Here is an 18,935-nt window from a genome sequence, read left to right as displayed (position 1 = left end):
AGTAGTTCCGACGTGATTCTGCGCATGCGCACTGGGATGCGTCCACGGGACGGCGCATGGGCCGTACGTTTTTCGTATCTTTATGACGCTCAATCCATCATTTGCATGGGGTCACGCCTAATTAGCATGGCTCACGCCCACTTCCACCTACGCTGGCTTACGCCGAGGAAACCCAGCGTATCTTTAAGAGCGAGTGGGAGCGAGTGCTTTGTGAATCCAGTACTTGCCTCTGTGCGCTGCGTCGGCGTAGTGTATATTAGATACGCTACGCCCGCATAAATATGTATGTGAATCCGGGCCATAATGTATGGTGTGTGTGCGCGCCGGGCGACAAAATGCACCTTCGCCTTAGTTGGCAAAAATCCTTGCACCAGCCCTGACTACCAAGGTATGCAGATAACCATCTCTGAACACACAACACATCGAACCTTGAAGTGGATGGGCTACAGCAGCAGAAGACAACACCATGTGCCGTTCTTGCCAGCTAAGAACAGGAAACTGATGATACAATTTGCACAGGTTTACTAAAATTGAACAATAGAAGGTTGGAAAAACGTTGCCTGGTCTGATGAGTCTCGATTTCAGCTGCGACATTCAGATGGTAGAATCAGAGTTTTTCGTAAACATGAAAGCATCAATCCATCCTGCCTTGTATTAACGTTTTAGGCTGGTTGTGGTGTAATGTTGTGGGGAATATTTTCTTGGCACACTTTGGGCCCCTTCGTACCAATTGAGCATTGTTCAAACACCACGGCCTACCTGAGTTTTGTTGCTGACCATGTCCTTCCCTTTATAACTACCGTGTACCCATCTTCTGATGGCTCCTTCCAGCAGGATAATGCCCCATGTCACAAAGATCAAATTATCTCACCACTGATTTCTTGAACATGACAATGAGGTCACTGTACTCCAATGGCCTCCACAGTCATCAGATCTCAATCCAATAGAGCACCTTTGGTAAGTGGTGGAATGGAAGATTTGCATCATGAATGTTCAGTCGACAAATCTGCAGCAACTGTGTGATGCTATCATGTCACTATGAACCCAAACCTCTGAGGAATGTTTTCTAATTAGAATTTATGTATTTAGGCAGTTCTGGAGGCAAAAGAGGGTCCAACCCAGTGTACCTAAAAAAAAGTGGCCGGTGAGTGTACATTGGTGACAATCTGGATTTTACACACACTCCCAGCAGTTGCAGCCACCAGGAAGTTGACTGTCAGGTGGAATCAACCCAGCAGCTGTGCACTGCTTCCAAACACCTCCTTTAACGCCCTTTGTCCCATATGTGATGGCAAAAAGTTATGTAAAAAATATGAAAAAATTGAAAAAATTAGGGCACTTTCACACTGGGGCCGCACCACGTTAGTGCTAAAGCAGCGCTAGTTTTAGCGGCACTTTACCATTGTTTTAGCAGTGCTTTTCGGCCACTAGAGGGGTGCTTTTAACCCCGCTAGTGACCGAAGAAAGGGTTAAAAATGCCCGTGTTGCGGTTCTCAGGGGCAGATCCAGAGTCTAGTCTCGGGAGGGGCACTACCAGAAAATTTGTTTTGTTTTTTACGGGCATTTTTTCTGGGAAATGGCTGGTGTTGGAACTTCAATCATCCCGGCACCATGGTTGTTATGGTGTTAGAATGTTTGAAGCGCATTATTTCTATTATTACATTGTAATATAAAATTAAATGGTTCAACTCACCATAATGCAGAATCAGTGGGAGCCCCGAGTGTGTCACTTGCCACACGTTGCGGATTGTCACTTGCCATAAATTGCAGATTGTCACTTGCTACATCACCTGTCACACATTGCAAATTGTCACTTGCAATTGTCACCTGTCATACGTTGGATTGTCACTTGCCACGTCACCTGCCACATGTTGCAGATTGTCACTTGCCTGCTCCAATTGTCCCTTGCTGTATCCCAGAGTCAGGCAGCAGAGAGATGATGTAATCTCTCTGCTGCCCGTGGCTGCCTGCACAGTGAGGGAGGAACTGCAGGGATGCAGAATGGTCCCCTGCTCACTCTCTGATTGGCCAGCCGCTCATTCAGACACAGACATTTACTAAGCTGCCCAGCTGCCTGGCCCGAACACTCTCTCACTCACCAGCATAACTGCCGCTCTCTAAGCTGCCCGCACGCTCATGGAGTCATCTGCTGACCCGCCCGCTGAGCGATCTCTCACCAGCCCACTCACTTAACACCAAATCTCAGGGGGGGGGGGGAAATTGCCCCGTTGTCCCCCCTGACTCTTCTAAAGCACTTTTGAGGTGCTTCGGAAGTGCTGCCCGTGCATTCCAATAAACAGGGGCAGTGCAGGAGCGGTGTATACAGCGCTCCCGAACCGCCCCAAAGATGCTGTTTGCAGGACTTAATAAAACGTCCCATAAGCGCACCACCCCGGTGTGAAAGCACTCAGGCTTTCACATAGGAGGCTTTTTTTTAGATGCTTTACAGGAGCTATTTTAAGCACTAAAACGCCTGAAAAACGCCTTCAGTGTGAAAGTAGCCTTAAATTATCACGACTTTTTGGAAATCAGTCCATGATCTCATTGTGTCCATTACCACCTACACCCCGGACTTTACAGCTGGACAGTACCTATTACACCTCTCCTCTCTACCCAATTCAGTCTACAAGAAATCTATTATTGTGTTTCTTATCAACGCGGCAAAGCTGTGTATTCCGGTTAAATGGTCGCAAGCAACCCCTCCAAAAATTTCAGAGTGGATACGCAAAGTGGATCACATTGCATATATGGAGGAATTGATATCCCATTCTAGAGATTCTTCTAGGAATTTCCGAGATAAATGGGCATGCTGGCACCACTTTGCGGATTCTTCTGAATACCGTACTTTGTTGGATTCCTGATGAGTCCCGGAATCTGATTAATCTCCTCTGTTGTTCCTATTTTCAATAACTTTGTCAATTTGAATCACACCGCTTATAATAGGACGGTTTCCTCAACCCTCCCTCTACCTTGCCTTCCCCTACCCCTTCCTTTCCCCCCTAAATACTCTAATTTTATCTTGTATGCTTTGTTGTGACTATGATGGATCACTAACTTTAAATATTGATCCTTGTTTTATGTTCTTGAATGTAATGTCACTTATTCGACTTATTGCATACATTGTAACAAGATCGCTTTGTATACTCTTACATGTTTTAAAAACCCAATAAACATATTTGAAAAAAAAAAGAAAGTAGCCTTAAATTTACATCCATACACTTAGCCTGCCCTGCAAAAAATCTTTGAGGCACCCACATGCATGTATGAATGAAGATGCACATGTCAGGGATATTTACACATGAAAACCTTGTTGCATATCGCTGCACATGCCAGATTGAGAGCAATATTTCTAGCACCAAAGCTCATGGGTAACACTAAACTGCTGAGCTGTTTTTTTTTTAACCTCCTTACACCTGCACTATAGCTGAAAGATGAAAAGCCGAATTACGGCCCCTTACCACGTGATCAGCTGTCAATGAATGACAAAGTTATTTTTTATTTAACTTTCTAAAATAATTTATTTTTTTCAGTTTTTACATGCTTAAAGGGGTTGTAAAGGAAAAAAAAATTCCCTAAATATCTTCATTTACCTTAGTGCAGTCCTCCTTCACTTACCTCATCCTTCCATTTTGCTTTTAAATGTCCTTATTTCTTCTGAGAAATGCTCACTTCCTGTTCTTCTGTCTGTAACTCAACACCGTAATGCAAGGCTTTCTTCCTGGTGTGGAGAAAGCCTCATGAGGGTGGAAGGGGCAAGCAGGCAAGTCAGAACACTCTCTACTTTGCAGATAGAGAAAAGAGCTGTGTGTTAGTGGGCATCCTGACACTCCCTCTCGCCCCCTCCCCCATCAAGAGGCTTTCTCCACACCAGGGAGAAAGCCTTGCATTACGGTGTTGAGTTACAGACAGAAGAGCAGGAAGTGAGGATTTATCAGAAGAAATAAGGACATTTAAAAGCAAAATCGAAAGATGAGGTAGGTGAAGGAGGACTGTACTAAGGTAAAGGAAGCTATTTAGGGAAAAAAAATGTTTCCTTTACAACCCCTTTAATTTTTGTGATGTAGGGGGCTGGGGCAGTGGACAGTGCCATTTGTTTTTTATTTGTATTTTTTTACAATGTTATTTTTTTTTACAAATTATTTTATATTTATTTTTACAATGCTTTTTTTTTGGGGGGGGGGGGGGGGAGTCAGAATTTGTTTTTTTTTCTTCATTTTACAATAATTTTTGATAGTATTTTTTTATTTTTTACTTTTTTTAACAGTGCTTCTGATAGAGTGTCAGTAGAGCAGTGGATGGTGTCAGTGTGGTGCCACATTATTTTTTTTTTGGGGGGGGGGTGTCAGTATGAGGACACAGATTCCCCAGTCTTTTTCTCTGTAGCCTCAGATGTGCGATGCTCAGTTATGACTGGACAGTCAGTGATCAGTGACTCTGCTCATTCAGAAAGGCAAGGGGCCAGTAAATGACTTGTTTTCCGGCCCATCCTCTGCTCTCCGGGCCAGTTCACACCATAGAAACGCAGCCCGGATGCGTATTGGATGCTTTTCTGCATGCGCATTTTTGACAAGTTTTTGTTGCGTTTTTGGCTTTCCAGTTCCAGAAAAAAAGTAGAACATGCTGCATTTTTCCTGCACTGGACTGTACTGGAATGCAGTAAAACGCATCTGAAATGCACTGGAACACCTCAAAAACGCATCACAAACGCACTGGACCCTAGTATAAGTGAAAAAAAATCAGGAAAAAAAGAAAGAAAAAAGCACCTGAAATGCATGTACATTCTTTTTTTTTCTGAACTGGAATGCACTGGAACTACAAGCACTGGTGTGAACTATGCCATTGAAAACCATATAGCCTATTATCCCAGAAGCGATTCAGTTTGCATGCGCCGCGCTTTATAAGTTTTTCATTCATTCATTCATCCATGCGTTTTTGATGCAGAAAACGCACTAGAATGCATGTGGTGTGAACTGGCCGTCCATCCTGATGCACCCCCCCCCCCCCCCCCACAGCAGCCGGTGGGAGAGGAGAGGAAGGAAGCACTGCAGGGGGACCAGGGGGGCTGGAGCAGTACATGGGGGAAATGCTTTGGGGGGGGGGGAATGAACAGTGTCAGTAAAGCTGTGGATAGTTTGAGTAGTCTTTTGTTTTTATTTTATTTTTTTATAATTTTTTACAATTTAATTTTTATTACAATTTTTGTTTTTATATTTAAATAATTTTTTGGGGGATTTTTTTACAGTCATTTTTTTTTATTTGTTTCACGATGCTTTGGGGGGGGGGGGTGTCAATGAACAGTGTCAGTAGGGCAGTAAACAGGGTTATTTTCTATTATTTTTTTACAATTTTATTTTTATAATTAGCTATTTTTTTCCCCTCATGCTGACAGCGTTAGGAGGAAAAAAAAAAAAAGCAGATTACTGGCTTCTGTCAGGGGGACTTTAGTCCTGCACACTGACATCCACTGATTTTAAGCAGTGCCCACCAGTACCACCCATCATTGCCACCTCATCAGCGCACATCAATGAAGGAGGAAAAAATTACGTGTTTGCAAAATTTAAAAACAAACTATGAAACTGTTTTTTTTTTTTTTTTTAATAAAAGTTTAAAAACCAAGTGGTGAATTAATACCACCAAAAGAAAGCTTTATTTGTGTGGAATTTTTTTAATATAAAAATTTCAAATGGGTACAGCGCTGAAAATTGGCCTGGGCAGAAAGGGGGTTTAAGTGCCCAGTAAGAAAATATATCGTAATTAAGTTTTTCACCATTTCACATGTTGGTTACCCATTTGTTTGATGCAACCTCACCGTTTTATGTTTTTATAAAAATAAAAAAAGTTGGTTAATTTATTGCTTTTGTGCGCCCTAAAATTAACTTGAGTGTATTTTTTTACTAACATTTTGCGTTTCATAAACCGTTACACCAATATTTGTAAATAATAATAAGAACTACCACTATTTTATGATATACTCTAGGGTGTCTGCTTTTAGAAAATATATAATTTTGGGGTGCTTTTATGCAATCTTTAGGCCTAAAAATACTTTAATTATCAAAAAAAGCAAAAACGGTGCTGGCAGCGAATGGGTTAGTGCACCTAAGGCCCCTTTCAGACTGGGGCGGGAGCTGCGGTGGTGCTATAACGCCGCTAAAAATAGCGGCGCTATACCGCCGGAATTGCCGCGGGTATCAGCCGCTAGCGGTGCGGTATTAACCCCCGCTAGCGGCCGATAAAGAGTTAATACCGCCCGCAATGCGCCTCTATAGAGGCGCATTGCGGGCGGTATTGCCGCGGTTCCCATTGTTTTCAATGGGAAGGAGCGGTGAAGGAGCGGTATACATGCCGCTCCTCTCACCGCTCCAAAGATGCTGCTGACAGGAGATTTTTTTGTCTCCCGCCAGCGCATCGCCTCAGTGTGAAAGCCCTCGGGCTTATACATTGAGTCTGCAGTGCAGGAGTTTTTCAGGCGGGATAGCAGCGCTATTTTTAGCGCTTTACCGCCTGAAAAACTCCTCAATGTGAAAGGGGCCTTAATAAATTTAAAAATATAAATTGCACCATATGCATTTTGAACTTTTCATATGATGAATACTTCAAGGAATATTAAATCTATACTGTGTGTAATATAAATACATTTCTTTGCACATAAAATTTGTTTATTAAAGATTCATTATCCTTGCAGCTGGAATCATTCTCTTTGGCATTGGTTCACTTATTATGACCTCTTTAAAGATTGCATACACAGCTGAGTCCACAGATTGCATCACGCCCATGAAAATTACGCAACCTGTCATACAAGCCCTCTTCGTCATTGTTCAGGTATGAGAAATGCATAAAAAAAACTCTGTTTTCACTTTGCTGAATCAGTTCAATTTGCAAAAGCATGACTAATGTAGTTTCATTGCCCAGACTAGTTTAAACTATCAAAATTTCATAAATAAAAAGCATTATAAAGTATCTATAGCCCAATCCTATTTTTTTGGGCAATGCATAAAGTAGAGAATAGTCAGAATCCATTTTTACATTTTTTTTTTTTTTTTTTGCTGTCTGTATCCAATTTTCATTCAGCTCGTATCTTAAAAACATAGCAGGCCATGTTTGGAAAGTTCTTCAAAATATGAGACATCTCCCTCCATAGACAGTTGTCACCAGATAAGTGTCCCCAATGGAATTTTGGATAATGAGCAGATTTCACCAAATTTGCCCTCCAATTGATTGCAGCGCATTTCACTAAAAAGATAAAATAAGCAGTAATTTGGCAAAATTAAGTTTGCTAAAATGTTCACCAATTTGCATTGGAAATAATAGGAAAGTCAATTTTGGTAACATTTTTTCAATCTTCACTGCTCATTGGGAATGAGGTTTACTGCTACCATGGGTTCCTGGTGGATCTTGCAGGTTCGAAACTCAAGGTCCCAGCAAATTAATGTAGAAAGAAGACTGTGTAACCATGGTTTATAATTCTTGAATGATCAATTACGTTCAAAATTGTTTTGGCAGCATCATCCCTTTATAAGCAAAATTAATAAGAGTCCTCATAAGGATAGTGGTGGGACTATGTGGATGCTAATGATATATCAAACTACAAATATTCTATAAAAATATATTTTATTATACATACAATAAAATCATCAAGTAATTTTGATGATGATTTTGTATGTATAATAAAATATATTTTTTATTGAATATTTGCCTGTCAAAGTTGCGGAGGCGTAGCGTAAATAGGATACGCTACGCCCGCACAGAGTTACGCGCTCCCTTATTAAATCTGTGTAACCATGATGCACTGCCTGGCCTTTGAATTTGAATCGGCTGGAGTAAAAGGACCAATAAAAGGGCTTTTTAGATAAGTCAGCCTCCTAGGGGGTTCGATCACAGCAGCCAAATTGACATGTGCTTTATCTCTGATCGGAAAAGCAATGAGAAGATTTTATTGTAGGGCTTTTATAGGCACTGCCAGGACTGATAGATGTGTAGCGACCCCTTACTTTCAGTATGGGCACTACGCTAAAGTTAGTGGGGAATGGGAAAGTTACTTTGCTCCCATTCACAATTTGTTTACATTTTAGGACTTCTGTCATACCAGAAATGTCCACTGGGTCAGTCTGTGGTCCGGGGATGCAATGCCATCCCTGACCAGCAGTTGGCGCCAGAGGGGTTCTGGCAGAGTAAGTTTCTCCAGCGGCCAATCAGAGGAGCTTTTTCCCTTGTGGAGTGTGCTGGAGAGGAGTATATCTGTGACAGGTGTCATGTGTTCTAAAATCTTCGCGGGGTCCCCGTTCCAGGTGCGGCATCCACCTTTAGGGTGCGCACATCCATGAACCCCGCCGGCGCGGCCCACCTGGCCAAAATTGCAGACTACTTGGAACCTCACCTGGAGGTACAAGGGGACCCCAGTGACTTACTGGGTTCCTGGTTCTATTGAGAGGATCCCAGGCTGGGTGCCGCTCGATTGGGGAGTCGGTTTGAGGTGGACCCGGAGGCAGGTTGTCCAACAGAGCCTGAACAAACCAATTGGGGATCTGTTGACCAGAGTACTGACAGGTATGTTTGCTGTCATCTGGTGACCAATGCAGAAATCTACTGGGAGGATTCGCTCCATTTATTCATCTAGCTCAGTTATTGTTATTGGCCTGTGGCATAGGCTCTAGAGCCAGGCCTGTGAGATAGGCCTATTCCTCCCAGAAATCCTAAGTGACATCTCGGCTGCCAGGCTTGTGAAAAAGGGTCTGTCCGGGGGCACTTTACCCACTCAGTTGGAGTGGCGACGAGTTACAAATTGGTACTATACAGAGCAGTACTGACTGCTCCATTTAATATCCAGGCCTGATACTGCAAGGTTCTCTCTCTCTTCATCAACCTTGTTCTTCCCAATTTATGTTGATGTTGACTGTGTTGGCCTGGAAAATAAAGCATTGGAAAAAACCTTTATTCACTGTCTGAACCTTCGCTCACTGTCTGTTTCTATCACTGCACCCCTGGGCCATATCAAGGTAACTCAATATGCCGATCCCAAAACAAACCAGCGGCCCCTGCGGGGGCGCTACACGTGGGGGCTCGTCCAGGATTCGGCTGTTACCATTAGCAACAACCAAAGTGGGGGATTATTTATTAAAGAGCGGAAAGTGTCCGGTGTTGTGTACTTGAGCTGTCCATCAACGAGGGAGTTAACCTCGCATCACTAAGCTTGGGCGTACGTGCGGCCTAGCACGTGTCTGCAACGTGTCCGGACAAGTTCTTACAAGTGGGCGGAGCCACCCTCCCCTGCGTGAGACGTGCAGGGAAATTCGCGATAAACGACAAAGCACCACCTATCTATCAGGAAGGAGAACCGCATGGTGATGTCTGCCTTCCGACAGCCGGGCGTTGCTGCCCCGAGACTGAGGCCTCCAGCCACTTCACCAGGGAGTTTCAGCGCATTTGCACTGTCTGGAGTGCCTGTGACGGATACAGGCGTCCGTTTGTCTACCAAGGGACAGTTCGTCCTCCTGTCTAGTGGCAAAATGGAGATGCTGGACCTGACCTGTCCCCGTTGCGGGGACCTATCTGTGAAGATCCAGCCCTTTGCCCGATGCCAGCGATGCCGGGCATACTTGTTCATGGCCATTTCACCCACGCAGGCTCCGAAAGAGTATAGGGTGAATTCCATCACTGCCACCCTTACCGCGGAGTAGGAGGCAGTGTGGCCGGAACCCTCCCCGTCGGTGATAATCGTGGAACCAGAAGTCCGGGACACCAAAGTGATTTCAGTATTGTCCACTCTGACCCTACCTTCGGCTACCTCATCACCTTCCTCATTGGAGGTAAGCCTTGGGGAAAACCCGGACTTAGAAAGTGTTCTATCCAGTGTGACAAGCTCATAGGACTCAGGGCGAGAAGATCCCACAAAGGGTATAAACGTTGTGAAGGCGGTGATTGCAGCATTGCAGGATATAGGAAAGTATGAATTGGAGGGGTGGGTTTGGTTAGTTGGGTCAGGAGGAAGGAGGAAAAAGGATTGGTGTACTGTGAAAGTATACTTATCCTTTAAAGCGGTGGTTCCCCCTTAAAAACAACTTTTTTTTATTCCACTGCCCCCCCACATTCCATCACGATTAATGCTCTTAATATTTTTTTCCTGCTGTACATACCTTAGTACAGCATATTCAACCGTCCATCCGGGTTGCGAGTCCCGCGGGAGTGGGCGTTCCTCACAGGCTGTTGATTGACGTTTTCCCCAAAAACGAGCTCTCCCCCCGTTGCGTAAGCCGCGTCACGATTGGCAAAAGGAGCCGAACGGCGATGCGCAGTATAGCGCCGACTCGCCGTTCGGCTCCTTTCGCCAACCGTGACGCGGCTTACGCGACGGGGGGAGAGCTTGTTTTTGGGGAAAACGTCAATCAACAGCCTGTGAGGAACGCCCACTCCCGCGGGACTCGCAACCCGGATGCACGGGTGAATATGCTGTACTAAGGTATGTACAGCAGGAAAAAAATATTAAGAGCATTAATCGTGATGGAATGTGGGGGGGCAGTGGAATAAAAAATGTTGTTTTTAAGGGGGAACCACCGCTTTAAGTGGAAATGATTTCATTTTTTTACTTTGTAAAACTTTTTTAAGTAATGATGCAGTATTCCTTCAAATGTGTCCTTTTTTTCTTGTAGACATGTTTTCTTTGGATCTCTTGCAAACATTGTGTCCAGATCCATTTAATTACTACCAGGTAAGCAAATCCAATTCTTGTCATTTGTCGAATGAAATGTGTGACCAGTCTTTTGATGACCCCTTTTAAGGCTAATTCTTCAATTCTAGTGTAGCAAAGTCCCGGGGCCCCTGACGCCCCCAATGGTGACTTCCAGAGTTGGGGACAGCTGGCATCCTTCAGTGTAGAGTAGACATGTGCGTTCCCGTTCGTAACGAATGGATTTTCGTACGAATTTGTTAGTATTCGTACATTCGGATCAATTTGAACGTCTGAGGCCGCGTACACACGACCGGTCCAAACTGATGAAAATGGACTGAAGTTCAGTTTCATTGGTCCAAACCGTGTGTACGGCCCATCGGTCTGTTGTCCTTCGGACAAAAATTAGAGAACTTGCTTTAAAATCGAACCGATGGACGGCTGACCGATAGGTCCAAACCGATGGTTAGTACACAAAAGCATCGGTTCAAAACCCGCGCATGCTCAGAATCAATGAGAACAAGAAGAAACTGAGTAGGTGTTAAGACCGCATCAGTAATATAGGACTTTGTGGTGTGTCGTGTCAGGGGTAGGTGAGCTAATGATTCAAAGTATAACGTTGTATAGAAAAATATCACAATTTATTTTAAATACATAAAAAACAATTAGAATACAATGAATAAAATCATTGGTTGCCCTGTTACAGACGAGATGCAAATGATAGTTAGATGAATTAGATGCTAGTCGCCGACATGTTTCGCAAGGAGCGTCTTCTGGGCGCCGCAATCATCTACAATACATTCTCATCAGCAACTGTAGAATACCAAACCCTATCAGCAGAGACATATGAGACACAACATAGGGGAGATGGATATGGTCACAGGGTGGAAGCTTGCCCGAGCTGCAACTTAAACCCCCTGCGGGAGTCAGATCCGCAGGGTTTTGAGTGAAGCCGTTCCCCTGGTCAGTTTCAGATAGTAATGGGTAGAACAACGAAATCTACTATTGCGATTTAAACCACCTAGATTCTCATAGGGGCAAAATGGTGGAGGCAATATCCTAGGGTGACAGATCCCATAAAGAGCCGTAATACACAGGTCGGTATAGTGCTGGTAATACCAAACCTCCGCTTGTATTGGCTCTGAGCGTCCTCCCCCTGGATGTCTGTGTGCCTCCGTGGCCCCGGCCGGAATTCTAATTGTTTTTTATGTATTTAAAATAAATTGTGATATTTTTCTATACAACGTTATACTTTGAATCATTAGCTCACCTACCCCTGACACTACACACCACAAAGTCCTATATTACTGATGCGGTCTTAACACCTACTCAGTTTCTTCTTGTTCTCATTTTTTTAATTGTCAAGGACTGGTGCAGTACTGTCTGTGTTGGAAACCAACCACACAAACCTTCTCAAATATACATGCTCAGAATCAAGTCGACGCATGCTTGGAAGCATTGAAATTCACTTTTCTCTGCACGTCGTTGTGTTTTACGTCACCGCATTGGACTCGATCGTTTTTTTAACTGATGGTGTGTACGCACATCAGACCATCAGTCTGCCTCAGCGGTGAACCGATGAAAACGGTCCGTCGGACCATTCTCATCGGATGGATCGACCGTGTGTACGCGGCCTGAAAGAACCAAAATACGAAAATTACGGAATTACGAATAAGCAAAATAACGAACGAGAGAAAATTTGAACGTATGATTGGACAACTTACACCTAGAATATGTAAATCAGCTAGATACGCCTATTCACGAATGTATGCCCGGCCGTCACAGTACAGATACGCCGTTTACGTAAGGCTTTTTCCGGCGTAAAGTTACCCCTGCTATATGAGGCTCAGCCAATGTTAAGTATGGACGTCGGGCCAGCGTCAAATTTTCCGTTGATTACGTTGTTTGCGTAAGTCGTTCGCGAATAGGGCTGTGCGTAATTTACGTTCACGTCGAAAGCATTGACTTTTGGGGGTTAATTTGGAGCATGCGCACTGGGATATGTTCACGGACGGCGCATGCGCCGTTCGTAAAAAGCGTCATTTATGTGGGGTCACAATGATTTTACATAAAACACGCCCACATCTTACACATTTGAATTAGGTGGGCTTACGCCGGCCAATTTACGCTACGCCGCCGCAACTTACAGAGCAAGTGCTTTGTGAATAATGCACTTGCCTGTCAAAGTTGCGGAGGCGTAGCGTAAATAGGATACGCTACGCCTGCACAGAGTTACGCGCTCCCTACGTGAATCTGGCCCAAAGAGATTTATTGTCTATTAAATGGAACTGTGGGAGAGAGTGTTAGGGCCAGGACACAGGCGATTGGGCACCACATGCTTGACCAGACATATGACGACCTCCCATGCAGTCCGCTGGCAACAGCACTTAACTACTTAACCCCCGGACCATATTGCTGCCCAAAGACCAGAGGACTTTTTGCGATTCGGGACTGCGCCGCTTTAACTGACAATTGCGCGGTCGTGCGACGTGGCTCCCAAACAAAATTGGCGTCCTTTTTTTCCCACAAATAGAGCTTTCTTTTGGTGGTATTTGATCACCTCTGCGGTTTTTATTTTTTGCGCTATAAACAAAAATAGAGCGACAATTTAAAAAAAAAATAATATTTTTTACTTTTTGCTGTAATAAATATCCCCCAAAAATATATAAAAAAACATTTTTTTTCCTCAGTTTAGGCCGATACGTATTCGTCTACATATTTTTCGTAAAAAAAATCGCAATAAGCGTTTATTGATTGGTTTGCGCAAAAGTTATAGCGTTTACAAAATAGGGGGTATTTTTATGATATTTTAATTAATATATTTTTTTTACTAGTAATGGCGGCGATCAGCGATTTTTTTTCGGTACTGTGACATTATGGCGGACACTTCGGACACTTTTGACACATTTTTGGGACCATTGGCATTTTTATAGCGATCCGTGCTATAAAAATGCATTGGATTACTATAAAAATGCCACTGGCAGTGAAGGGGTTAACACTAGGGGGCGGGGAAGGGGTTAAGTATGCCTGGGTGTGTTCTTACTGTGGGGGGGGGGGTGGCCTCACTAGGGGAAACACTGATCTTCTGTTCATACATTGTATGAACAGAAAATCAGCATTTCCCCCGCTGACAGGAACGAGAGCTGTGTGTTTACACACACAGCTCCCGTTCCCCGCTCTGTAACGAGCGATCGCGTGTGCCCGGCGGCGATCGCGCCCGCCGGGCACACGCACGGGAGTCGGGGGCGAGCGGGGGCGCGCGTGCGCGCCTCCGGCGGCGCGCACGCGCCCCCTAGTGGCGGCTCAAAGAGCCGCCGTATAGCTACGGGCTCTCGTCCAGGAGAGCCGACCTGCCGCCGTATAATGACGGTGCGCGGTCGGCTAGTGGTTAAAGAGGAAGTAATCTCTACCCCTCAGATGCTGTTTTTAAAATAAACCAGTATAATAAAGTATTACAATATAATCTACAGTATAATAACCCCAATTCACACGTTTCTTACTTTTTTCCAGCAGTTTTAAAATCTGCGCTTCCTGGTATAAGCCAGCATCCATTTTAAGTATGGTTTTCCGAGTCTGCATTGTAATATTCTTCCGCCCTCTCTTCTATTCCTAGCTGTAATCTCGCAGATGCTCAGTGCTTCCTTAGAAAAGTTTTGTTCTAGCTCTGGGATTGGTATGGCAACCGTGTCCCGCCTATCACAGCAGGCCTGTTCTGACTATCTAGGTCACATGGGTATCAGACAGGTCTGAATGGGGTTAAAATCTTGCGGTATCTCGGCGCAGTGCCGCAGAGAAGGGAAATTAAGAAGACAGATTCATATTTATGGACTAACTGCACAAAGAGCATGCCGTTAATCAGAGAGAATATGCGCAAGCGTGAGTGACGTCAGTAAATAGAAGGGGACAAATTACAAGCAAACGGAGGAGGTATAGTGACATCTACACACAGCGATTTGCAGTTTATTCACTGATGATTTATATGGGCTAAAGTTATGTGGAAGGGTTTACAAAAACTTTAAAAGACCCACGTCAAAGAACAAGGCAGACCTCTCCTTGCTCCTCATCAGCTGGGATCTCCAACCACACTATACCTCCAGTCCTCTCAGAAACCTGCACTGAGAGCAATGAAGGTATAGAAATGGGTGTCCCAAGTACTTGCGGCCACTCTCCTAGCGGTACAACAACATCCGATTTTAGCAGGCAAATTTCCCTACCCCAATTGCTAAACCATTGAAAGAAATTCGTGAATTTGTGGAATGTGCAGCACCTCAGTGGCAGGTTCCTAAACGCCATTTATTTTCATGGAAGGCCATTCTGGCTCTCTACCAACACGTGGAAGGCAATGTCTTGGCCTTGTTGGACAGGGAGCATATTACCGCTGACTCCTGGTCCAGCAGGCATGGACATGGACGTTACCTTTCTTTCACAGCACATTGGGTAACTCTGCTGGTAGGGTTCAGTATTGTTGGAACTTGTTCCGCCACCATGCCTCAAATGTTAGTGTTGATTCTGCCCCAGCTCTCCACTCCACCCCTCCTCTTCTGTCTCTATGGCCTCTTCCTCTGCAGATTTGTCCTCTGAACCAGAGGTGCTCCGTAGGCATTCAAGGGGCTATGTAAGCACTCAGGCAAAAAGATGCCATGCAGTGCTTGAGTTGGTCTGTTTAGGGGATAGGAGCCACACTGGGGCATAGATTCTGTCAGCTCTGCAGGGGCAGAATCAGAGGTGGTTGACGTCATTCCAGCTTCAGCCAGGAATGGTTGAATGCGACAATGGCACCAACCTCCGCCCTTCAACAGGGACACTTGACCCATGTTCCCTGTTTGGCTCACATCATGAATTTGGTGGTGCAGCGGTTCTTGAGCAGGTACCCGGGTTTACAGGATCTCCTAAGGCATGCCAGGAAAGTCTGTGGTCATTTCCGACGGTCATATACAGTACATGTTGCTGAGAATGTGTTTCTAGCACGACAGCATCGTGCTGATTCTCGGCGACAGGGTGCCGACATCTCGCACCCGCTGGAATAGACAAAGCACATTCCAGCGAGCGCGTCATAGAAGCGATGGGAGATCCGACTTGGATTCCCACCAATTCTAGCTGCGGCGTTTGGTATGCATCCTGAGAGGGAGAACTCCACGCCAAATTTTAAATAAAAAAACCGACATGGGTTTCCCCCCCCCCAGGAGCATACCAGGCCCTTAGGTCTGGTATGGGTTGTAAGGAGACCCCCCCCACGCTGAAAAAACGACGTGAGGGGGTCCCCCACAATCCATACCAGACCCGTATCCAAAGCACGCTACCCGGCCGGCCAGGAAAGGAGTGGGGACGAGCGAGCGCCCCCCTTCCTGAGCCGTACCAGGCCGCATGCCCTCAACATGGGAGGGTTGGGTGCTCTGGGGCAGGGGGGCGCACTGCAGGCCCCCCCCCCACCCCAGAGCACCCTGTCCCCATGTTGATAAGGACAGGGTCTCTTCCCGACAACCCTGGCCGTTGGTTGTCGGGGTCTGCAGGCGGGGGGAATGAAACCTGCTCAAGAACCGCCTTATTTGTGACATGCCCACCAGGTGGAACTCAACGTTGGCAATGCTGCAGCGGCTGCACACGCAGCAGAGGGCCATCAATGCGTACCTGTGTGAGTATGGCTCCAGGACAGGGTCAGGGGAGCTTGGCTTTTTTTTGCCACGCCAGTGGCTACTGATCAAGGATGCATGCACTGTCCTGTGACCATTTGAGGAGGCCACGAGGATGGTGAGCAGTGACAGTGCATGCATCAGTGATACTGTCCCTCTTGTCTTCCTGTTGGAGCATGCGCTCCGTGGAATAATGGACAGGGCACTTGAGGCAAAACAGTGGGAGGAAAAGGAGGACTTCCTTACCTCTCAAGGCCCCCTTTATCCAGATAGTATTCCTGTGAGCCGATCACACAGGAAGAAGATTTGGAGGAGGAGGATTGTGTCAGCATGGAGGTGGAGGATAACACTCGTGCATCAGCAGTAGTCTTCAAGGGATCTTTTTTAGTCCCCAGAAGCCCATGGAGTTGTATGTGGCTGGGAGAAGGTGGTTGCAGATCATGTGATCCTTGGTGACCCAGAGGACTCAGGATCGAATGCCTCTGCAAACTTACGCTGCATGGCCTCCCTGATCCTGCAAAGCCTGCGAAAGGACCCTAGGATTCGTGGTATCAAGGAGAGGGATCATTATTGGCTGGCAACCCTTTTTGATCCACGTTACAAGGGTAAGGTTGCAGAACTTATCCAGCCTTCACAGAGGGAGCAGAGGATGAAACATCTTTAGGAGGCCTTGCAGAAATGTTTATGCAATGCGTTTCCAGAGCCTGGGAGGTTACAATTTCCTGGTGCTGGACAATGTGTTGCTGAGGCTTCATTCAGTCACAGAAAAAGTGGTGGAGAAGGTGGCCGGCTGACTGATGCCTTCAGACAATTCTTCAGTCCTCAGCGCCAAGGTCTGATCGGTTGCAGCAACCATCACCAGCGTCTGATGATGGTGCAGGAATATCTAGGGGCAAGATCAGACTTGGAGACCTTTCCAACAGAACATCCACTGGGTTACTGGGTCTTGAGGATGGACCACTGGCCAGAGCTTTCTCAATATTCAATTGAGCTACTGGCCTGTCCTGCATCCAGTGTTCTTTCTGAACACACATTCAGTGCTCCTGAAGGCTTTGTAACCGATCAGAGTGCACCTGTCCACAGACTCTATTGATCGGCTCACATTCATAAAAATGAATCGGTCTTGGATCACCACCAGCTACCAAGCACCTGATGCTGATGTAACCGATTGATTTTTCTTTAGAAGTGGGATCCCTTGAAGACTGCCTATGCTGAGTGACTATCCTATTCCTCCTCAATATTCATGATGATAGCTTCTAAGAATATTTTAGGTTCAGGGCACCACCACCACTGCCTAAGGCCCAATTTTTCTGCCCCTTTTAAACAGGGGCGTGTAATTACAATTTTTGATCTAATATTTCACAGCAGGGCTCGTTCCTGCACTCAACAAGAGAATCTGTGAGTGGTTACAGTGTTGTGGCACCCACCACCAAAGGCCCCATTTTCTGCCACTGTTTAACAGGGGCATATAATTACAATTTTTGATATATTTCACAGCAGAGCCCATTTCAGCGCCCACCAAGATTAACTATGAGGGCTTACAGTGTTCTGTTACCACCAACACCTAAGGCCCAATTTTCCACAGATAATATAGGGCAGTATAGTATATACAGGCGGTCCCCTACTTTCAAACATCCTACTTACAAATGGAGGGAGACAACAGGAAGTGAGAGGAAATCTACCCCTAGAAAGGGAAATGCTCTCCTGTAAGAGTTAATATGTCTCCACTGATGCTTTATCACCAATCCTCGTTTCCCTAATAACCCAAAATGTTCAAAATGTTCAAAATCCAATTGTCATTGGGACAGAAAGTGAGGTGAAATCTTCTGAACAGTGGCACAGACAGCAAAACAGGGGTGTTTCCCTATGTTATCCAAAAAGCTTAACAATAGGTTTTTTGGCTGGAGCTACACTTAAAAAATGTACCTGTTCCAAATTACAAACAGATTCAACTTAAGAACAAACCTACAGTCCCTATCTTGTTTGTGACCCGGGGACCGCCTGTATACTGCTGTTCTGTTTTTTTAGGGGGGGGAGGTGGAGGGTTTCCCTTAATATCCATACCAGACCCTAATGCCGCGTACAGACGGTCGTTTTTTGTGATGAGAAAAAACGACGTTTTTGAAAACGTCATTTAAAATGACCGTGTGTGGGGAAAACGTTGTTTTATGTCTTCTGAAAAACGACAAAAAAAAATTCAAACATGCTCGAATTTTTTGTGTCGTTTTTCAAAACGTCGTTTTTTGTGTCAATGAAAATGATAGTATGTGGGCAAAACGACGTTTCAAAACGACGTTTTTAAACCCGCGCATGCTCAGAAGCAAGTTATGAAGCTAGCTTCAATGGAAAAGAATGCCGTCGTACGTGCTGAACGTAACCACGCTTTGCTAGAGCATTTTAAAAAACGATGGTGTGTAGGCAACGTCGTTTTTGAAAATGAAGTTTCAAAAACGTCGTTTTATTTCATGATTCAAAACGTCGTTTTTTTTTCATCACAAAAAACGACCGTCTGTACGCGGCATAAGGGCCTGGTAATGGGCTGGGGTGTTCGCATTAACTTTTTGACAGTTCGCATGTTCTGTCACGAACCGAACCGGGGGATGTTCGGCTCATCCCTAAATACCTCCAATAATACCCTCAACATC

General features: G+C 45.2%; 1 protein-coding gene across 2 annotated transcripts in view; it reads left to right on the top strand.

Moving 5' to 3' along the window:
* LOC120918431 (proton channel OTOP2-like) overlaps positions 1-18,935 on the top strand; it is a 46,808-nt gene that overhangs the window by 9,658 nt on the left and 18,215 nt on the right. For both annotated transcript variants that reach the window (XM_040329994.1, XM_040329993.1), the window contains 2 exons: positions 6,683-6,819; positions 10,644-10,702. In XM_040329994.1, coding sequence (XP_040185928.1) covers positions 6,683-6,819; positions 10,644-10,702 — 196 coding nt within the window. The remainder of the gene's footprint in view (positions 1-6,682; positions 6,820-10,643; positions 10,703-18,935) is intronic.

The sequence above is a fragment of the Rana temporaria genome, chromosome 12 (assembly GCF_905171775.1).
Source record: "Rana temporaria chromosome 12, aRanTem1.1, whole genome shotgun sequence".
NCBI classification, from domain to species: Eukaryota; Metazoa; Chordata; class Amphibia; order Anura; family Ranidae; genus Rana; species Rana temporaria.
This window is presented reverse-complemented; position numbering and strand designations above follow the sequence as displayed.